This window comes from Coregonus clupeaformis, chromosome 9, assembly GCF_020615455.1.
Source record: "Coregonus clupeaformis isolate EN_2021a chromosome 9, ASM2061545v1, whole genome shotgun sequence".
Lineage (NCBI taxonomy): Eukaryota > Metazoa > Chordata > Actinopteri > Salmoniformes > Salmonidae > Coregonus > Coregonus clupeaformis.
This window is the reverse complement of record NC_059200.1, coordinates 9,509,872-9,531,946: the sequence shown is the minus strand read 5'-3', so window position 1 is coordinate 9,531,946 and position 22,075 is coordinate 9,509,872. Positions and strand designations below refer to the sequence as shown.

The following is a 22,075-nucleotide window of genomic DNA, read 5'->3' as shown; positions in this document are numbered from 1 at the left end:
CGCTCTTAACCACTAAGCTACCTGCTAATAGCTTAATAGCCTTAATCAGAGGCAACAAAGAGACCAAACATAACCCTGAAGGAGCTGCAAAGCTCCACAGCGGAGATTGGAGTATCTGTCCATAGGACGACTTTAAGCCGTACACTCCACAGAGCTGGGCTTTACGGATGAGTGGCCAGAAAAAAAGTCATTGCTTAAAGAAAAAAATAAGCAAACACGTTTGGTGTTCGCCAAAAGCCATGTGGGAGACTCCCCAAACATATGGAAGAAGGTACTCTGGTCAGATGAGACTAAAATTGAGCTTTTTGGCCATCAAAGAAAACGATATGTCTGGCGCAAACTCATCACCTATCATCACCCCGAGAACACCATCCCCACAGTGAAGCATGGTGGCAGCATCATGCTGTGGGGATGTTTTTCATCGGCAGGGACTGGGAAACTGGTCAGAATTGAAGGAATGATGGATGGCGCTAAATACAGGGAAATTCTTGAGGAAACCTGTTTCAGTCTTCCAGAGATTTGAGACTGGGACGGAGGTTCACCTTCCAGCAGGACAATGACCCTAAGCATACTGCTAAAGCAACACTTGAGTGGTTTAAGGGGAAACATTTAAATGTCTTTGAATGGCCGAGTCAAACCCCAGACCTCAATCCAATTGAGAATCTGTGGTATGACTTAAAGATTGCTGTACACCAGCGGAACCCATCCAACTTGAAGGAGCTGGAGCAGTTTTGCCTTGATTAATGGGCAAATATCCCACTTATCACGATAAAATAAAGGCGAAGCAAATAATCTAAAAAAACCCCGGCTGACAGCCCAAATACGAAATAGTACCTACGACTGAAACAAATAACGAAACGGGGAGAACACTTCTCAAGTATCTGTACATAGGTCTCCGATCGTACACTGAGTAGTACTGCTGGACATAGACAAATTAACAGGTGAACAGGTAGACACAGGTGTCACCAATAGGATACTGATTAGTCCAGACTGTGAGTGAGGAGGTGCCTAAGGTTGTCGGAGGATGACACCTAGTGGGTCGCTCCGGAACTGCGACCCCCTCCTGTAACAGTGCCCCACCCCCCCGACGAACGGACCCAGCCGTTCACCTCGGCGCCTCCGAGTGGAGGCGACGGAATGTTGTTATCAGCCCTGGGTCCAGAATGTCCCTCCTGGGCACCCAGGACCACTCCTCCGGCCCATAACCCTCCCAGTCCACCAGAAATTGGAGACCCCTCCCCACCCGCCGGCAGTCCAGGATCCGGTCCACAGTAAAAGCCGGCGAGGCGCAGCAGGGGAACAGGATGAGGAGGGGGAGCCAGGGGAAAGGTGGTGATGGGCTTGAGGAGGGACACATGGAATGTGGAATGCACCCGCATGGTGGGGAGCAGGCGGTAGGCCACTGGGTTGACTCGCCGGACCACTCTGAATGGCCCGACGAACCGGGGGGACAGCTTCCTGCGTGGAGAGCCACACCCTCTGTCCCGGGCGAAAAACCAGGGCCAGGCGACACCTGCGGTTGGCCTGATGTTGAGACCTGAACGAGGCCCGCTTAAGCATCGCCCTTACCTGCCTCCAGGTGCGGTGACAGCGACTGATGTGGGCCTGGATAGACGTGACCGCCACCTCCTCCTCTTACTCGGGGAATAGGGGGGGTTGGTACCCGTATTGGCACTGGAAGGGGGAAAGGCCGGTGGACGAGCAGAGAAGGGTGTTGTGGGCGAACTCCGCCCACGCCAGTCGCTGACTCCACGTAGCTGGGTTGCTGTAGGCGTAGCACCTCAGCACCCCCTCCAGATCCTGGTTGATGCGCTCCGTCTGCCCGTTCGACTGGGGATGGAAGCCGGAAGACAAGCTGACGGAGGCGCCGAGGAAGGTGGCGAACGCCTTCCAGAACCTGGAGGCGAACTGAGGGCCCTGATCCGACACCACATGTTGGGGAAGGCCGTGGACCCGGAAAATGTGCTGCACCACCAACTTAGCCGTCTCCCGGGCCGACGGGAGTTTGGGAAGGGGAATGAAGTGGGCAGCCTTGGAGAATCGGTCCACAACGACCAGGATGACTTTGTATCCATCAGAGGGGGTAGGGTGGAAATGAAATCCAGAGAGATGTGGGACCAGGGACGCTTGGGGATAGGCAGGGGTCGGAGCAGCCCTGCCGCAGGCTGACGTGAGCTCTTTGTGCGCGCGCACACTGGACAAGCAGCCACGAAGGCGCGCATATCCCCCTCAGCAGATGGCCACCAGAACCTCCTACGCAGGTACTCCAACGTCCTGGCGCTCCCCGGATGGCTGGTGAAGTCGGATGCGTGCACCCACTGAAGCAGTAGCGAGCACACAGCCTTGGGTACGTACATAATCCCCGATGGACCTCCGCCCGGATCGGGCTCCCGCCGTAGCGCTGCTCTGACCAGCCTATCTATTCCCCACGAAACTGGTGCAGCAATCAGGGCATTGGGGACAATGGGGTCATCCCTCTCCACCAGATCCACGGGGTCGAACTGCCGGGAGAGCACCGGACGCTATGAGATGGTGAACCAGAACCTGGTGAAGAACAACGCCCACCTGGCCTGGCGCAAGTTGAGCCTCTTGGCCCCCTGAATGTAGGCTAAGTTCTTATGGTCCGTCCATTTGACGAATGGATGGGCGGCCCCCTCTAGCCAATGCCTCCACTCCCCCAGGGCGAGCTTGACCGCTAGCAACTCACGGTTCCCCACGTCGTAATTCCGCTCTGCCGGGGATAGCCGACGAGAAAAAAACGCGCAGGGGTGAGTCTTACCGTCTGTGAGGAACCACTGTAGGACAGGATTGCTCCCACCGCAACATCTGAAGCATCCACCTCCACAATGAACGGCTGGGACGGATCAGGATGCCCTAGGACCGGGGCCGATGTAAAGCGCTGCTTAAGCGCATCAAATGCGTTCCCCGCTTCCGGGGTCCATGCTAAGGAGTGCACGCTGTCAGGGGAGTGGCTACGGAGCTAAAATTATGAATAAATCACCTATAAAAATTAACAAACCCTAATAACCGCTGTAGTTGCTTGAGGGATGAGGGCTGGGGCCAATCCAGTACATGCTGGTGTTCACTCATGTCCTTTGAGAATATTAGAATGTCATCCAAATACACGAATACGCTGTAGTCGAGGAGGTCCCTGAGCACGTCATTGACCAATGCCTGGAACACCGCAGACGCGTTGGCTAGACCGAACGGCATGACTTGGTACTCGTAATGCCCACTGGGTGTGGTAAAAGCCGTCTTCCACTCGTCCCCCTCCTGAATTCTCACCAGGTTGTAGGCATTGCATAAGTCCAGCTTGGTGAAGAACCGGGCTCCCTGCAACGACTCGAATGCCGTCGTCATCAGGGGGAGTGGATAGCGGTTCTTAACCGTGATGTCGTTGAGCACCCGGTAATCAATGCACGGCCGCTGCCCACCGTCCTTTTCCCCCACGAATAAGAAGCATGCGCCCACGGGTGAGGTAGAGGGACGGATGTGACACTCGACGAGTGCCTCATCAATATATTTTTTAAAACATTTTAGTCATTTTAGCAGACGCTCTTATCCAGAGGGACTTACAGTTAGTGAGTGCATACATTTCATATCCATCATGAGGTTGCTGCAACATAGCCTATGAATTAAAGTTTACAATGTAGGTGCACGGGTCGAGATAACATTTTTAGTAATCAAAGTGACAGACAGTGACACATTCAATACCGCCTTGCACACTCTTGCCTGCATCTAGCTGATCTAGGGTGTAATCATTAGTCCAACAGTTCCAAACAAGAGTTTCTATTGGACAAATTCAGGTATGTTTAGCCCCGTTTGGTTCTGTTTGCTTCCATTTAAGATTTTTTTTTCAACAGAATCGACGGAATGAATACACCCCTGATCACACGCATAACACAGTTCACTTTCATAGCAGCCACATACAAACAGCAAGACCACATAATTATTTCTGCAATCTACGCGCTCTCATCTTTACCCTTCAGTGCACAACAAATCAGCTGTCTGTGACCAGGTGAAAAAACCTTTCCAAGTCAAACCTTCATATCATAACCGCTACACACAGCCTACATCGCTGTCACCATATTAGCTAACGTCATAGTCAACATAGCTACTAGAACTAAGGCGTTAGTAAACCCGCTACAATAATGCAGTACAGTCAGCAAGCAATTTAGCAGTTACACCGGCAGGCCCCGATGGTAATAAATTAATCAAACCAAAAGCTTGGACTTGGAAGAGTTCCAGTGTTGGATAGCCATAGCCAGCTAGCTAACATAGCATCCCTCTCTGTTTGAGACAGGTGTTTGAGTAGGCTAAACTATCTAGCTGTATTCGCTAGCTAAGTGAAAGTGAAAAAAATATGGCGATATATATAGCTACCTCTCTCTCTCTCTTGCTTCTCCTTCATTTTTAAAGAAATGTATTTGTTCAAAACTGTCTTTCTGTCTCTTTCAGTCAACTAATTACCACATTTTATGCACTGCAGTGCTAGCTAATTGTAGCTTATGCTTTCAGTACTAGATTCATTCTCTGATCCTTTGATTGGGTGGACAACATGTCAGTTCATGCTGCAAGAGCTCTGATAGGTTGGAGGACGTCTTCCGGAAGTTGTCATAATTACTGTGTACGTCTATGGAAGAGGATGAGAACCATGAACCTCTTAGATTTTGTATTGAAGTAAATGTACCCAGAGTTGGACGGAAACTAGCTGTCCTCTGGCTACACCATTGTGCTACAAGAATAACAAGGAAACTGGTTAAGAATAAGATAGTAAAGTAACACTATTTTATTATCAAACATGAAAAATATCTCATTGAATTAAATATTCTCATATGTGCAAAGTATGTCTATATGATCTACTAAATGCCTAGTATTTGGGAACTCATTCCGCCTTGATTTCAAAATCATATTGAACACTGGATACTGCCCAGCATTGGCTTGAACTATTGAAACAGTACAAGGTTACCACTTTAAAGACATTGTCAAACAACACAACATTTGGCCATGCTCTGTTGGTCAATTGGATACCAGTCTGATTACCTTTCACAAAAAATAAAGCTCTATGATTGGTCTGAGAAGACGTGTTCCAGAAGAGCACTGGCAAGCTGCTGTAGAGCTGACTGGAAGAAGCCAGGAGAGGGCACTGTGGTCCGCTAACCAAAACCATACGGCTACTGTTGTTCCTGTCTGGCCAAGGCCTCTGCTTCCTGTGGGTGGTATGAAAACAGTGCTAAGAAAATGATACAAAACCAGGGTTGAGACCAACTGTAATTATGCTTCCACCAAAATGTTTATGTCATTTTAAAACCACAATTGTGTGTAAGTGTTGTAATGATATAGTAAAGTAGCCAACAGAACAGTCTGGACTTGCAGCTTAAAAGCAGGTCAGCATTCATTGCCTCTATATTGTGCAACAGTGCTGTGAAATACATGGTAAAAGAGGAAACACTGCCTGGGAATTCAAAGCAACATTGAGTTCTTACAACTAACTACAATTAACTACTCACCCTGTAGGATCAACAATGTTATTGTGAATCATCAACTACTTTGTTATTGTGAATCAATTTGTATTGCATTCGTCTTTTGTGAGATATTTATTATATTTTGCCTGGACAAAAAGCAAAACAATCATTAAAAGGGCAATCTGCATTTTGCAACATCCATTTTTGGACTTATACATTAATTATATGTACCTGTTGATTCTTGAAGATTATAATGTATAAATGCCTTATGAGCTTAGTTCAATTGTCGTACCCCATCAGAACCCAAAATATAAGCTTGTTTTACTCCAATGTTTGTAAACAGGGTAAACACTATATAGCCTCAAAACATGGTTAAAACTAGAATTTTTATATAATGGATTGTCAGTCATTGCATCCATACCACTGTCTGTGAATTTGAGAGTGGTTACATTTCTCCAGCTCCATCCCTCAGCTTTCTACCGAATCAGGGACGGGGAAAACAGGTTGTTAATGTTGCAACTGCTGATTGCCGCTTTAAAACTCACAGTCATTGCATAATGGCCATTTAACATACATTCTGAGACCTCAGAGAGAAGTACTACAGGTAGAAATCTAAAAATAAAGCTAAAGCCTCAGTTGAACCAGATACTAAACACGTGTTCAACACATGGAGATGAATTGCATAGATTTAGCATAATAACATGCCACAAAAACCTTCCTCCAGAACATGAATTTACATTTCATAATCTACCGTGTGTTAGTCAAATGCTTTTGAGTGTCACGTTCGTTGAATGACGGGTCAGACCAAGGCGCAGCGTGATATGCGTACATGTTTATTCAACTTAATAAACACACGACAAAACAATAAACTAAACGAAACGTGAAGTCCTAAGGTAGACACACAACAAACCTTAACCGGAACAAGATCCCACGACACACTAGTGCCAATAGGCTGCCTAAGTATGATCCCCAATCAGAGACAACGAGCGACAGCTGCCTCTGATTGGGAACCACACCGGCCAACATAGATATACACCTACTAGAAAAACAACATAGAACATACACAACAAAGAATATACACACCCTGACTCAACATATAAGAGTCCCCTGAGTCAGGGCGTGACATTGAGCTTCTTTTTGGGACAAATGTAACTTATACACTGATTGTGTTGTAGTCTAACTGTGGGGTTGATTATCATTGTCTTACGTCAGATGTCATCACTCTTACGCGACACTCTTCCCTCAACGGATAGAACAGTTAATTAGGCCACACATACCCATTGGCCAAAAATAGCATTCCAGTCATGTTATAATGGCTGTATACAGCTAGGGCCAGAGGGCAATTTAGGACCATATTTTTTTTAGTAAGCTACAAATTCAGCACTGTAAGGTTCACTTCAAAACAACAAGCAATCAATTAAAAGTAGACGGACTGGTCACGTGCACATTCGTATGTTACTCTGTGTGTGGTTGTGACAGACTGAGTATGTCCATAAGACCATTGTCTTTACCTTGGAGCCTGGAGGGGCTGTTAGGCCCAAAAAGGCATACACTGCATGCTCCTCACGGGCATCAAAGAAGGCCTCATAGTTCTGCAATGACAATACAAGGGAAGCGGTCTCACTAAGTGTGTTTCATTAGGTTATTACACAAATTGTTACAAAAGGTACCGGGCTGTGAAGGGGTCTTTACAGTACAACACTCACCCCACAGTATTGTTCTTCATTAAATATCTGTGGAGGCAGGGGGACACCCGTCGTTGGTCTGAAGTCCTCAGGTACGTTCTCCCTCATCCACTTCCTGTTGTCTTCACTAGTGACGATGTCACACTCCTCAAAGTCAATCTTGTTGACAGTTAGGAAACCCATGATGTCTTGCTGCTGCTTCTTAATCTACAGGCAGAGAGGGGATATAGATATTCAATTAGTTAATGTAATAATGATACAATAACAATACTGTTTGGGTGGAGTATAGGGAGATAAGCCTCTGTTCACTTTGCAGAGCCTCTGCAGCTGGGCTGCATTCTGCAGAAGAGCCTGAGGACTGAGACAGACCCAATAAGGCCTCTCCACAACCAGGATCAGCTAAGAAGTCAGGCACAGACCAAATATGGCAGCAGGAGGAGAGCCCAGTGTTCCCATGCTACCACTTCTGTTCTGTCTAAACTCAGCGCTGCATGAGTTTATTTAAGAATTAGAGGAAGAATACTTTGGAATATGACATCAAATTATATAGATGAAACATGTTGTCAACTCTTGTACACAAAGAAGCCTGGCTAGACAATTCTGTATAGATAACTATTTCTGTAGGGTCATGGTTGTGACTTGCAAATTCACAGTAAGCAATAATATCCGTCTTTCAGACCAGATAATTATGAGGTTGGCTGAGGCAGTTGTTCTGTAGCCGTTGTGCTTTTTGACTGATTCTTTAGAGGGTGATGTACTGTAATTGGGTGAGGTATGAAGCTCAGATGTCCAAAGACTGATCCTGTCCAGCTGTTCTGGCCCAGAACACCACTGGCAACGGTCCTATAGGCTAGGCGTGTTGTTTTACAGTATGTAGGGAAGGAGTGGTGGGACAGGAAAATGGAGGAAGGTGGTGGTGAGGGAGTCAACATCTGCTGGGAGAGTCTAGTTAAGCCTGACCCCTCACCCTCACCACTTGGACAAAAACAGTTGCTTGAAAAAATCTGAGATGTTTCACCAAGTGCTTCACCTAAACATTCTTGTCTGCATGCTCACTCATAAAAATACTCCAACACAGATGGGTTTGAGCAGTAGTAAGAGACTGCTATTCCTATAGACAACAAATACGTGACTATGTAACCTCTTTTTTATTATACTGTGTTGTAAATGCATTTTAGATACAATACAATCATAGTATTGTGCTAATACTATATTAACACTATACAAATTAATACAATAATAGTCATATGACAAATCAATATCTGCCCAAATGGCAGGTCCTACTTGTTTTAGGGCCATTACAATATGCATTGTCATGCTGAGAAGCCTTTAGAATCTAGTGTATTTGTGCAGCTGTCAGTCCCAGCTTCTACTCTATTGCTTAGGACATCCCATGCACAACTTGCAGAACTTTCAAAACAAGTTTATGTCGATGCTCATTCAATACTCGATAGAGCCTAATACACATGATAGTATCTGCGTAGCTACAACAGAGCAATTGCTCACTCGTATGAGCCCACCACACCTACCTAATCATGCAAATACATGTCATTTGAATTCGCCAAGAAAATGAACATAAACGGTCAATAGGCTACAAAGCTTACGCAATACTCGAGGTTTCTTACCGCTGTCGAGCCAGAGGATGACGCTATGAAGACTTTTATCACCATGGCTGTTTGATTCACTCCCCAAAACCAAGTGAACAGTGCACACTGTACCAACGTCTCCAAATGATATCTCTCTCTCTCTCTCTCTCTCTCTCTCTCTCTCTCTCTCTCTCCCTCTCTCTCTGTGTGACTGTAACAACTGATGGAAATCAGATATCTAAAAACAATTGGGAACACTATCCCAGTGCTTTCGAAATGTATTTCCAAATACGTTTGACTATGTTCATATTTTTTACGCCTATTTGTATAGCCTAATAAATACATAATAAATGTCTCTCCCATATTTTTCAAGTAAGAATTTAAATTAATATAACTGAAATAAAGCAAAATATACATATGCGCTGACATAAGGAAAATACAGTAATAGGGTTATAACCTACTAACTACCCAACGTAGGCCTAAAGCTGTCTGATTAAGAGAATATAGGCCTATCAAAAATCCGGGTGATTATTTGGCGACATGTTTTTTTTCCCCAGATTTTTTTCAAGAGAACAGACGTGAGCTACAGGTCATATGAATGCACAAGACATGGCTATGAGATTTCTTTAGACTCAGGGTCCAGTTTGGATATTGTAGAATATCCTTTCGTGTGGTAATGCCACGACAGACTTTTGACTAGAGGGGTTTGACTTGAGGTTGTCGAAATACTATACACAATGTAAAAGTTTTATACATCTGTGCCCATAGCATGAACCAGCCTATTCCTCACTGAACAGAGATGACTGGGATTAACATGAACTCGTTCCCTGTTCCCCTGCCATATATAAGATTCAGTGCCATTAGAGGACACCGCCTTGCCCAGTTGACAGGGGGGATGGTTTTTCTTTTTAAGAAGACCCTATTGTGTCTTCCAATGTTTTCATGTTTTCATCTCATGGTGGCTGTTCAACACTAAGCGCGTGAATGCAAGCAGAATTGCAACATTAACGTCTGTGATTTCTTAAATGTTCTTGCACCGTGAATAGGCCTAGCTGTTACAAATGATAAACACGTCATTCACTTTCACTGGGAATTTCGCGCGTAAATTAACTACATTGAAAATCTGTTTCTTTTGTGACACCTTGTGCCATCCTTCGATTGGCCAAGCATAACATCAGTCACCATTTAGCCGCACCTACCCCCACCCCCATCCAACCACTGGGTTTAATGTGCTGTATCTTTACTACAGTATTAATAAGAAGACGCCAGTCTCTGCAAACTGTGAACTCTGAATCACAAAATATAGCTAGATCTTTAGTTTCTATTAAAGAAGAAAACCTACACAAGTCCAACATGCCCAAGAGAAAGGTATGTAGAGAGCCTAGATTACAGTATGCGGATATACTTTTTGCCCTGTATAAATCAGTCGTGATATTATGAAGCCTTCGAGAGAACGGAGATTTAATACAAATCTGACGTATGTATTTATGTTCACTCTTGCAAAAAAATCTTTTGAAATAATTATTAGATTTTTTTGGTTTGCAAATAGCGTCTTATTTCGCCGAATTTAGAATGTTCTGAGGGATTTCTTGAGAGGCGCACACAATCTTCTGTCTGATCTGAAGTCAGGCTGGATCTCCATGCTATTGAAACCACAAGCAGCCATGCTTTGCAGTTCCTACCCACATCGCGAACACAGCCAAACAAAACGGATGCCTTTTGATAGTTCGACCGTGTAAATCTGCATTGAAAGGGTACAGAAAAATAAAGTAAAAACTCTTCATTTCTTCCTCGATATAATTGTATTCTAAGACCGTCGCAAAAATGATAATTTTAATGTTTTCTTTGTTCGCGTTAAATGGGTGCTATTGCGCCTTCTTATCGCCAGGGGGCGGAACACAGTTGGTTCTGCCCCTCCCCCTAAAATTCATTTGGTGAAAACCGATGAGGACTAATGTCCCAATGAAGAAAAAAAAAACTGTGCCACTGCTTCTTCTACTCAAAGCATAGAATATGAAGCACAAATCTAGAATGAATAGAGGCTGTCTGTAAAGGTCAAGTGTAGGCTATTGCGAATGTTTGCAAGAGGCTAAGTTTCTGTGAACTTACAGTTACACATTTGAGACAATATTGAAATATTCAGCAATATATATTATGTTTTAGATATGCATGCTATTGTTTCCAATCATTTTGAGTAATGTATTTTTAAATACATTTTGCAGGGAGCCGATGGAGATGTCAAGGGGGAGGTAAGTGATACACACACAAAGACACACACACTTGAATATCACCCTTGTAGAATAGGCTACAGGTTGCAATCTTCACCATGATTAAAATCATCACTAGTGATTACTGGTGATGATTTTATCACATTATTTGCTTGTGAAAACCTGAAAATATTCAATTTGTTGAAAAGGATAATGTATTCTTGAAATAGGGAAATATTCAATTGTCTGCATTATGTAGATGAATCAAGCATCATCATTCAATTCTTTTAAAAATGTTTTCACACACCTTTGATTGAGTAATATTATTCTCTTTCCTTACATTAGCCGTCAAGGAGATCTGCACGGTTGTCATCGGTGTGTACATTTTGTTTCTTTAAAGCTTCCTTTTGGAAATGTAATACGTATATAGGCATCAGCACTACAACTATTTAACCTTTAAAAATAGATTTTCTTATTTTCAACTATAACTTTTGTTTTTTGGCCTGTTTCATGGGATCTATTGTATCAATATACTCTTCCTTCTGTATTTTTCAGAAACCAGCCCCTCCCAAACCAGCACCAAAACCAAAAAAGCCAGCTAAGGTAATACTTACCTGTCTTCAACATTTACACATTCAATATAATTATGCATGTCAGGTGTTTAGTATTACATGTTGTCTTCTCGGCACATTCACACCCATATTAAGTGTCAAGACAATTACATCACTTTGAGGTGCCAGGCAGAGAAGATTTGACAGATATGCATGTAAATTGTCCACACAGAAAGAAAAAGAAGTAAATGACAAGAAGAAGGAAGACAAGAAGAAGGTTAAGGCAGCAGCAGTCGGGGAGCCTAAAGAGGAGACCCAGTCTGAAAATGGCGAGACCAAGACAGACGAAGTATGTCATGCCATATCAGTGATACACTGATACTTTTATATTAACAATCCTTTGTACTTGGAAGTATTATCTCGAGAAGGTTGTTTTTAGTTAGTTGTATCTGACTATTTCTGGAGGCAAATCCATCTAAAAGCATGAATCATTCAGGATTCTCAGTGTCTCACAGTGAATGGATCTCAAGGTCTTACTTTTGTCATCTTACAGGTAGAGACTCCAGAAGAGAAGACTGAGTAGCACCTGTCCTGGCCGTCCAATCCCCTCCCTTGTATGGCCCCCAAGTCTCATGTGTTTTCCCTAAAACCTCCATTACCTTATTAACAGAGGAATATTTTTATCAACAATTTTGTAATTATTGGTACAGGTTTTTAGCACAAAACAAAGCTAAATATGGAAGATTGTTCTGTTGTGCAGTGGTCATATCAAGTGTTTTTAAGCAAACATAATTACGGTTTCGTTTTTTTTATTAGTGTTGGTAGCTTGTTGGGAGTTAAAAAAAGAATGCTGGCTGGCAAACTAATTGCAGGTGGTATAGTATCACATTGTAGGTTTGCCAACTCAACAAAATCACAACATCTCTTTAGTTGGTGGCTGTATTTTTACCCTTGATATGTGCAGTGTTTTTTCTTTATGTGGGGGTTTACTTCTTTTCAACGTGATTGTCTGTAAGAGGAATTTAAATATTGAAAAAATATTGAAAACATTCCAGGCTTAATAATGATGTGGGCATACCTGCTTTTGAAATAATCTTGCTCTGAATTATTTTGATGACAAATTATTTTAATGGCAGAAGAGGCTTGTTGGAAGTCGCTTATGCTTTTTGAAACAAATGTTGGGATTTTTTATTGAAATATGCCGCCATCTGTTGTGTTCCCACTGAAGTTCTGGATGTCTAATTGGAATCTAATAAAATAGTAATTGGAATTTTCCTCATGAGGTTGCACTCTGTCTCATTACTTTACATGTCATTATTACTGTTTCATTACCATATCATATGTAAACTCACAATAATCTTAATACGGACGCAACTAATGACCGATGGAAAAGTTTTGGTCAGAGGTAGCATTTTGCAACCTACTTTCTGTATTTGGCAAAATGTCCTAGTCACTATTTGCTGACCAAAACTCAAATTGAGAGTGAATGGACCCTAGGTACACTACATGACCAAAAGTATTTGGACACCTGCTCGTCAAACATCTCATTCCAAAATCATGGGCATTTTCTATGGAGTTGGTCCCCCCTTTGCTGCTATAACAGCCTCCACTCTTCTGGGAAGGCTGTCCACTTGATGTTGGAACATTGCTGCGGGAACTTGCTTCTGATGTTGGGCGATTAGGCCTAGCTCGCAGTCGGTATTCCAATTCATCCCAAAGGTGTTCGATGGGGTTGAGGTCAGGGCTCTGTGCAGGCCAGCCAAGTTCTTCCACACCGATCTCGAAAAACAATTTCTGCATGGATCTCACTTTGTGCACAGGGGCATTGTCATGCTGAAACAGGAAAGGACCCTCCTCAAACTGTTGCCACAAAGTTTGAAGCACAGAATCGTCTAGAATGTCATTGTATGCTGTAGCGTTAAGATTTCACTTCACTGGAACTAAGGGGCCTAGCCCGAACCATGAAAAACAGCCCCAGACCATTATTCCTCCTTCACCAAACTTTACAGTTGGCACTATGCACTGGGGCAGGTAGCGTTCTGCTGGCATCTGCCAAACCCAGATTCGTCTGTCGGACTGCCTGATGGTGAAGTGTGATTCATCACTCCAGAGAACGCGTTTCACTGCTCCAGAGTCCAATGACAGCAAGCTTTACACCATTCTAGCCGACGCTTGGCATAGCGCATGGTGATCTTAGGCTTGTCTGCGGCTGCTCAGCCATGGAAACCCATTTCATGAAGCTCCAAACGAACAGTTATTGTGCTGACGTTGCTTCCAGAGGCAGTTTGGAACTCGGTAGTGTTGCAACCGAGGACAGACGATTTTTACGCGCTTCAGCACTCGCCGGTCCCGTTCTGTGAGCTTGTGTGGTGCCGTTGTTGCTCCTAGACATTACCACTTCACAATAACAGCACTTACAGTTGACTGGGGCAGCTCTAGCAGGGCAGAAATTTGACTAACTGACTTGTTGGAAAGGTGGCATCCTATGACGGTGCCACGTTGAAAGTCACTGAGCCCGTCAGTAAAGCCATTCTACTGTCAATGTTTGTCTATGGAGATTGCATGGCTGTGTGCTCAATTTTATACACCTGTCAGCAACGGGTGTGGCTGAAATAGTCGAATCCACTAATTTTAAGGGGTGTCCACACACTTTTTATATATATAGTGTATCATGACAGCTTACTTGTATACAGTGGCTTGCGAAAGTATTCACCCCCTTATTTTATTGCCTTACAACCTGGAATTAAAATTGATTTTGGGGGGGTTTGTATCATTTGATTTACACAACATGCCTACCACTTTGAAGATGCAAAATATTTTTTCTTGTGAAACAAACAAGAAATAAGACAAAAAAACAGAAAACTTGAGCGTGCATAACTATTCACCCCCCCAAAGTCAATACTTTGTAGAGCCACCTTTTGCAGCAATTACAGCTGCAAGTCTCTTGGGGTGTGTCTCTATAAACTTGGTACATCTAGCCACTGGGATTTTTTACCATTCTTCAAGGCAAAACTGCTCCAGCTCCTTCAATTTGGATGGGTTCCGCAGGTGTTCAGCAATCTTTAAGTCATACCACAGATTCTCAATTGGATTGAGGTCTGGGCTTTGACTAGGCCATTCCAAGACATTTAAATGTTTCCCCTTAAACCACTCGAGAGTTGCTTTTGCAGTATGCTTAGGGTCATTGTCCTGCTGGAAGGTGAACCTCCGTCCTGGTCTCAAATCTCTGGAACAGATTTTTGAGCGTGCTATCTCTCTCAGAATGACCTTCTTGATCCAAACCAGTCAGGTTTCAAGACTGGTCATTCAACTGAGACTGCTCTTCTCTGTGTCACGGAGGCTCTCCGCACTGCTAAAGCTAACTCTCTCTCCTCTGCTCTTGTCCTTCTAGACCTGTCTGCTGCCTTTGATACTGTGAACCATCAGATCCTTCTCTCCACCCTCTCCGAGCTGGGAATCTCCGGCGCGGCTCACTCTTGGATTGCGTCCTACCTGACCGGTCGCTCCTACCAAGTGGCGTGGCGAGAATCTGTCTCCGCACCACATGGTCTCACCACTGGTGTCCCCCAGGGCTCAGTTCTAGGCCCTCTCTTATTCTCGCTATACACCAAGTCACTTGGCTCTGTCATATCCTCACATGGCCTCTCCTATCATTGCTACGCAGACGACACACAATTAATTTTCTCCTTTCCCCCTTCTGATAACCAGGTGGCGAATCGCATCTCTGCATGTCTGGCAGACATATCAGTGTGGATGACGTATCACCACCTCAAGCTGAACCTCGGCAAGATGGAGCTGCTCTTCCTCCCGGGGAAGGACTGCCCGTTCCATGATCTCGCCATCACGGTTGACAACTCCGTTGTGTCCTCCTCCCAGAGTGCGAAGAGCCTTGGCGTGACCCTGGACAACACCCTGTCATTCTCCGCTAACATCATGGCGGTGACCCGATCCTGTAGGTTCATGCTCTACAACATTCGGAGAGTACGACCCTGCCTTACACAGGAAGCGGCACAGGTCCTAATCCAGGCACTTGTCATCTCCCGTCTGGATTACTGCAACTCGCTGTTGGCTGGGCTCCCTGCCTGTGCCATTAAACCCCTACAACTCATCCAGAATGCCGCAGCCCGTCTGGTGTTCAACCTTCCCAAGTTCTCTCACGTCACCCCGCTCTTCCACACACTCCACTGGCTTCCAGTTGAAGCTCGCATCTGCTACAAGACCATGGTGCTTGCCTACGGAGCTGTGAGGGGAACGGCACCTCCGTACCTTCAGGCTCTGATCAGTCCCTACACCCAAACGAGGGCATTGCGTTCATCCACCTCTGGCCTGCTGGCCCCCCTACCTCTGCGGAAGCACAGTTCCCGCTCAGCCCAGACAAAACTGTTAAAGTAATCCTTCTACCCCCCCCTTATCCCCCCCCCCCCCCCCCAAAAAAAATAAATATATATATATATATTGTAAAGTGGTTATCCCACTGGCTATAAGGTGAATGCACCAATTTGTAAGTCGCTCTGGATAAGAGCGTCTGCTAAATTATGTAAATGTAAATCTCTGGAAGACTGAAACAGGTTTCCCTCAAGAATTTCCCTGTATTTAGCGCCATCCATCATTCCTTCAATTCTGACCAGTTTCCCAGTCCCTGCAGATGAAAAACATCCTCACAGCATGATGCTGCCACCACCATGCTTCACTGTGGGGATGGTGTTCTCGGGGTGATGAGAGGTGTTGGGTTTGCGCCAGACATAGCGTTTTCCTTGATGGCCAAAAAGCTCAATTTTAGTCTCATCTGACCAGAGTACCTTTTTCCATATTTTTTGTTGTCTTTTTTTTGTCATTTAGCAGACGCTCTTATCCAGAGCGACTTGCAGTTAGTGAGTGCATATATTTTCATACTGGCCCCCCGTGGGAAACTAACCCACAACCCTGGCGTTGCAAGCGCCATGCTCTACCAACTGAGCTACAGGGTAGAGCATGGGGACACATAGATTGCACACAGGTGGACTTTATTTAGGTAATTGGTTGCACCAGATCTTATTTAGGGGCTTCATAGCAAAGGTGGTGAATACATATGCACGCACCACTTATCCATTATTTATTTTTGAGACATTTTTTAAACAATTTTTTTTTCATTTCACCAATTTTGACTATTTTGTGTATGTCCATTACATGGAATCCAAATAAAAATCCATTTAAATTACAGGTTGTAATGCAACAAAATAGGAAAAACGCCAAGGGTGATGAATACTTTTGCAAGGCACTGTAGAGCCTACAAATCACCACAAAGACATGATTATCTGTCTTGCAAAAGCATGCGATTTTTCAGCTATACATTATATAATTGTTTGACATGCAAATTGGTAACCTTGCTCTAACTAGGCCTAAATAGTGTTTGGCAGTACCCATTGCAGCAGCATTATTTTTGCCATATGGTAAGTTGTCTGAAAAGAACCTTGTACTTGAAAGTTGCAACTAAATTGTAATATTTGGAAGTACATAGGCTAAAAGTAAAGGCAAGAAATGAGATCAACATCCATGAAATCTCATCAGCAGAATATAATAGGCCTTACTTGTTCGTTTATTTGAAATTACATAATACTCAATACCCCAGAATATGCTCTACTGTCATAAAAACAACTTTAATATCTACCAATATGTCCTAAATAAAAGGTCTCTGCCCTGGGCTCGATTTCCCAAATGCATCTTAAGGCTAAATTAATCTTAGAACCATAACGATGAACTAAGCCTTAAGATGCTTTTGGGAAACCGTGCCCAGTACTGTATGACCCACTATAGGGTATGACCTCCTCACCAAAACCAGGTGGTATGGCCACCAGGTGGCTCGTGCTGGAATTGCTTTCATTGGTCGCGGGAGGGCGCTAACAAAGCTGTGTGATAGCTTGAGAAAAGAAAAGGCCAAACGCTGGGGAAACAATTCAAGTAGCCATTCTCCAAATACACCTAAACATTAGTGAATCAAATGTCGATATTTTTATCAAGTGATGGCAGAAGAACAGTGTTCACAAATCGAAGCTGGTGAGTGTTGTGTCTAGCTATTTCTCTATTAAAATATGAACGCAAACACAGTTTAGGGCTTGAGTCAGTTAGCCTAGCTAGCTAGTAGTTAGCTAGCGTAGCTGGCTAGCTTAACAAGCTATTGACTGGCTTAATAATGCGCCTCTCTATTTTCAGAATTGTATTACCTCATTGCCAGATTTCTCCAGTCCGGACCGTGTAAAAAATCGGCACAGGTAGGAATGACAAGTTATATCGATAACTTTAATAGCTACAATTGCTATCTAGCTATCTAAATATGTCTGAATGTGTGCTAAAGACTAGCAACTCTCTCCATAGATCCTGGTTGAGGAACTGGAAGAGTATGAGGTAAGCTGCGCCCGCTCTCGTCTATATTAGCTTGTTCTCACGTCTCGTTTCCGCGATATTGGGCGCTTTGTATTTGTATTGGTATGGTGTACTTTGTTATTGATAGAGGCATGAACAATACGGCAAATACATTATTGTATTTATTGAGTTTTTATGCATTTATCTAACCGCATGTCTTCCGTTTAGTTGATCCCGAAACGATGGAGTTGGGACGGCAAACAATACAAACGAAACTTCCAAGACTGGGTTAGTTATTATAATAAGTTCATAACCGGCTATCCAATTCTGTAACTTTTGTTTTCGAGAATACATTTGTATATCAATATTTTGCCGGCTTTCAAATGTTTTGGTTCAGTTGATGGATGATGGTTTAAAAATAACTAACTGTGCGTTTGAGTAATAGCCGGCATTTAATTACTTAAAATTAATATATTTGGTCAGGAATTATAGCCGTGTTGTGTGTCTGCAAAGAGGAGGGGTAAACAGAATGAGGCTATACAAAGGCTTGGGAAACGTCAATCTTCACAGACAGCCAATGAAATAGCAGTTAAGGCGTCCGCATGCTTCCCATCAGTTCCTGCATATATTATGACGACGTTTTGGTATCCGCAAGGGTTTTTTCGGTAGTTTGTACACAGTACATATTTTTTCTCGAGGCAAGCGGAATGGTGCTTTCAGGACAACTGGGAATTTGGAAAAACTAGGTAACATCATGACGTCAGTGATCTTCAGGTCGGAAAGTCGGAACTCTAGAAAGAGGCCCTATTTCCCGACTTGGAATTCCGAGTTGGATGACCGTTCAAAACGATTTTTCCCAGTTGGAGCTCGTTTTTTTCCGATTACCCAGTTGTTTTGAATGCTGCGTTCAGAACCTCCCCGTTTTTTTGAACGCAGCAGAAGTTCGGTCGCCGAAGTCTAGGACCCTTTGTCAGAGATTGGTCAACAGTGGGGATTATTCAATGAAGTGTGTGTCATTGAGTGAGAACTCGTTTTCATGCACGTTTTTAACTTGAGAAATACTGTACCAAACATCTTAGTTAGATGTAAAATTGCGCAACTAAGATCTCTGCAAAAACGTAAAAATTAATGACAGATTTCTTGAGTTATTTTAGATTAATTAGGTCCATATAGTGGCTAAGGCGTCTCATGATACACAAACCGCACCATTCCCGCTTTGTTGTAGTTTTTAAATATTTTAAGGGAGTATGCGAGGCACCGACGTTCACTTAGCCTAGCCGAGTTCTGCTAGGTGAAAACCGACCCTAGAATGCAGAGCCTTTACTATTTGAGCCAGCTGGGAGAACGAAGGTGATTCAGATTGGCCTTGGCTGTCGAGATGGCTAACTGCAGTGTGTGTGTACTACATTAAAGAGAATCCACCCCAAACCACTCATTCCTATGATTAACAGTGTTAAATAACATTGTGGGGGAAAAAAAATGTGAACATGTTTCATTTGGTCATTATAACAAGGTTGGTAGCAACATTTGAAAATCGTTGTGGAAATCAGTTAAAATCAATTTGTCACATGCTTAGTAAACAACAGGTGTAGACTAACTGCTTACTTATGGGCCATTCCCAACAATTCAGAGAGAAATAATAACACAAGGAATAAATGCACTGTTTAACAGTGCGTGGCTTGTTATAGAGGGCACATTTAATCTAATCTAAGAACTACTGCATTTTTTGTTTAAGTCTGAATTGGAGTAGCATTTGTGCTCACAAGCCACTTTCTCCCCTGCCCAGTGTCTGTTTTGGGGGGAGAACATAAAATCTAACTAAAGATGCATTTTGCCTTATGTCCTCTAGGTTGTGAATGTAAGGCATTTCAAGTATCAAAGTGTCTAGGAATACGGTTACATATTCCCTAATGATGTTGCTTTGATTACGTTTTACTACTGATTCCTCTCACACAGTCTATATGATGACTGTTTTCCCTGATGTGTCCACAGGTGATCTTGAACCAGCACATCCCTGCAGACTACCTGCTGAGAGTATGCCAGCAGATAGGTCCTCTCATAGACAAAGAGGCCCCACCTAGCGTCCCTGGGGTCCAGACCCTCCTGGGCTTGGGAAGGCAGTCTTTGCTTCGCACAGCTAAAAGTGAGCCCCCCCACCTCTGTTTACTGTTTCTTTCTCTATTTCTTTCTCTTGCCATCAAAGACCAAACTAACTAATGTCATAATCACTACATAGGTACTTGATTACACAGATACAGAATACATGTCCCAGACTCCTAGGTCATACAGTCTGTAATGCTTTAGAACCATGTCTTCTCTTAGGTTGTAGCCACACAGAATGGAGTGGAACTGCTGTTGCTGCGCTCCACCGGGGTCGCCCCCCAGAACCACCAGTCAGCTTTGGGAAGCCCCCCAGCATCGGTAAGCTGTGCTGTTTAAAAAACAAACATATTCCTGAAACCTGTAAACGATTGGTAACACTACAGAGCAATACATATTTCATAGTAAATTCCTTTACCTCTGCCCAACTGACCTCTACTCTCTCGCTGTCTAGTGTCCATCATGGGTGCTCGCCAGGCTACTGGCACTGCCCGCTTCGGCCATGCCCTGCCGTCCTACACCTACCAGCATATGAAGATGCACAGGCGCATCCTGGGCCACCTGTCCTCTGTGTACTGTGTGGCCTTCGACCGCAGTGGCAGACGGATATTTACGGTAAGAGTCTGACAAAAGAGGAGAGAAGATATACCAAAGACAGTTGTTGTCAGTTCCCTCTGAAGTGTCAGTCTCTATACCGCCAGTGTCTAATCATGACCCCTCTCCTTCCAGGGTTCTGATGACTGTCTGGTGAAGATCTGGTCCACAGATGACGGCCGGCTGCTGTCCACCTTGCGTGGCCACGCAGCCGAGATCTCCGACATGGCGGTAAACTACGAGAACACGCTCATAGCCTCGGCCAGCTGTGACAAGGTCATCAGAGTGTGGTGCCTGCGCACCTGCGCCCCCATCACTGTGCTGCAGGGCCATGCAGCCTCCATCACCTCCATACAGGTCAGAACAGCCCACATAACTAAGTAATAGGAACCTAGCTAGTTATACCCTTCATTATTAATTCATTTACCTTCTGTGATGTAAAATATCTTGCATGAAACCTGTTGGTTTTTTTAGTGCAATTTTGTGACCCTTTCGATTTGAGAAATATCAGTGTGTTTGACACCCCCTGTCCTCCTCAGTTTTGTCCGGCGGTAAAAGGACCGATGCGGTACCTGGCCTCCACTGGCGCAGACGGCATGGTGTGTTTCTGGCAATGGCACTCGCTCAGCATGAAGTTTGTGTAAGTGTTGGACCACAAAGCAGAGTTTGTCTGAGGCATCCAGGGAGGGATGAGAAGGTGTTGGTGTCTTTATTTTCAACAGATCTGTTTTTTTGTGGTCTAGGTGACCCTAACCTGTGTTGTCTTCTGTTTCCTCCTCAGTGACCGGCCAGTCAAGTTCATTGAGCGGTCAAGGCCTGGAGTCCAGATCTCCACCTCCTCCTTCAGCTGTGGTAGGTGGCCCCTTATAAACAACATGCTTTACATTACATTCATTCCTCTTCACATTTTCACTGAATTATGGAGTTATTTGCTCAATTCAAATGACTATTTGAACAACGTGATTGAAGGTAAAGTTTTCACAAAGCCACAGAACTACATCTGTTTGTTAGTTTAATGTACTTACCTGTTGCTCTGTCGCTCTTTGATTTAGGTGGGATGTTCCTGGCCACGGGCGGCACTGATCATGTGATCAGGGTGTATTACCTCGGCTCTGAAACACCCATGAAGCTGTCTGAGTTGGATGCTCACATGGTAAGACACAGCAAAGAAGAACAGATCAAGAGAGAAGAAGAGAGAGGAGACAGAATAATCAATGGAACTAGATCACAGCACTTGTACTGTTCAGTTTGTTTCTTACTACTCCTTTTAACTCTTACCTCTCTTCTTCCAGGACAAAGTTGTGGTAGTCCAGTTTTGTAACAACAATAACAGGTTAGTGTGTACTCTTGTCTCTTTAATTAGATACAACTATTTTGATTTGTTGCTGTGTGGGCTCTAACTGCTGTGTCTGTCCCCAGCCTGAGGTTTGTGAGTGGCAGTCGGGACGGCACGGCCAGGATATGGCATTACCAGCAGCAGGAGTGGAAGAGCATTACTCTGGACATAGCCACCAGACTGCCAGGGTAAGGCAATACTGTCTAGAATTG

The 22,075-nt window shown here is 44.1% G+C and overlaps 3 protein-coding genes across 6 annotated transcripts in view; 2 read left to right on the top strand and 1 right to left on the bottom strand.

Annotated features, from left to right (window-relative positions):
- Window positions 1-4,759: 4,759 nt before the first annotated feature.
- LOC121573711 (SH3 domain-binding glutamic acid-rich-like protein) lies at window positions 4,760-17,852 on the bottom strand. Of its 3 annotated transcripts, none has more exons than XM_041885890.2 (4): window positions 17,695-17,852; window positions 7,172-7,357; window positions 6,977-7,057; window positions 4,760-5,210 (listed from the first exon to the last, which is right to left on the bottom strand). In XM_041885890.2, exons 2-4 carry the CDS (start codon window positions 7,331-7,333, stop codon window positions 5,175-5,177), a joined length of 279 nt encoding a protein of 92 aa, XP_041741824.1. In that variant the 5' UTR covers window positions 7,334-7,357; window positions 17,695-17,852; the 3' UTR covers window positions 4,760-5,174. The 3 variants fall into 3 exon arrangements, with proteins under 3 accessions (XP_041741824.1, XP_041741821.1, XP_041741822.1); XM_041885887.2 differs by lacking the exon at window positions 17,695-17,852 and adding an exon at window positions 8,755-8,909; XM_041885888.2 differs by lacking the exon at window positions 17,695-17,852 and adding an exon at window positions 8,776-8,902.
- LOC121573710 (non-histone chromosomal protein HMG-14A) lies at window positions 9,921-12,773 on the top strand. Its single transcript, XM_041885886.2, has 6 exons — window positions 9,921-10,104; window positions 10,959-10,985; window positions 11,289-11,318; window positions 11,499-11,546; window positions 11,727-11,843; window positions 12,048-12,773. Exons 1-6 carry the CDS (start codon window positions 9,964-9,966, stop codon window positions 12,075-12,077), a joined length of 393 nt encoding a protein of 130 aa, XP_041741820.1. The 5' UTR covers window positions 9,921-9,963; the 3' UTR covers window positions 12,078-12,773.
- LOC121573708 (bromodomain and WD repeat-containing protein 3) overlaps window positions 17,326-22,075 on the top strand; it is a 19,010-nt gene continuing 14,260 nt past the window's right edge. Inside the window, exons 1-13 of one of the 2 annotated variants that reach the window (XM_041885883.2) lie at window positions 17,326-17,527; window positions 17,684-17,742; window positions 17,846-17,875; window positions 18,062-18,121; window positions 19,826-19,976; window positions 20,156-20,254; window positions 20,388-20,548; window positions 20,663-20,884; window positions 21,067-21,167; window positions 21,309-21,379; window positions 21,580-21,680; window positions 21,820-21,860; window positions 21,947-22,051. In XM_041885883.2, the coding sequence (XP_041741817.2) occupies window positions 17,494-17,527; window positions 17,684-17,742; window positions 17,846-17,875; window positions 18,062-18,121; window positions 19,826-19,976; window positions 20,156-20,254; window positions 20,388-20,548; window positions 20,663-20,884; window positions 21,067-21,167; window positions 21,309-21,379; window positions 21,580-21,680; window positions 21,820-21,860; window positions 21,947-22,051 (1,235 nt within the window). In that variant the 5' untranslated portion in view covers window positions 17,326-17,493. The remainder of the gene's footprint in view (window positions 17,528-17,683; window positions 17,743-17,845; window positions 17,876-18,061; window positions 18,122-19,825; window positions 19,977-20,155; window positions 20,255-20,387; window positions 20,549-20,662; window positions 20,885-21,066; window positions 21,168-21,308; window positions 21,380-21,579; window positions 21,681-21,819; window positions 21,861-21,946; window positions 22,052-22,075) is intronic. The other variant, XM_041885884.2, reaches the window with a different exon arrangement.

Coding starts and splice junctions, on each gene's coding strand:
- LOC121573711 (XM_041885887.2), bottom strand. CDS start 8,820: ATGGTGATAAAAGTCTTCATAGCGTCATCCTCTGGCTCGACAGCGGTA. Junction 7,058..7,171: donor ATGAAGAACAATACTGTGGG/GTGAGTGTTGTA, acceptor TTGTCATTGCAG/AACTATGAGGCCTTCTTTGA. Junction 5,211..6,976: donor CAGCCCCTCCAGGCTCCAAG/GTAAAGACAATG, acceptor TACCACCCACAG/GAAGCAGAGGCCTTGGCCAG.
- LOC121573710 (XM_041885886.2), top strand. CDS start 9,964: ATGTGCTGTATCTTTACTACAGTATTAATAAGAAGACGCCAGTCTCTG. Junction 10,986..11,288: donor ATGGAGATGTCAAGGGGGAG/GTAAGTGATACA, acceptor TCCTTACATTAG/CCGTCAAGGAGATCTGCACG. Junction 11,844..12,047: donor GCGAGACCAAGACAGACGAA/GTATGTCATGCC, acceptor GTCATCTTACAG/GTAGAGACTCCAGAAGAGAA.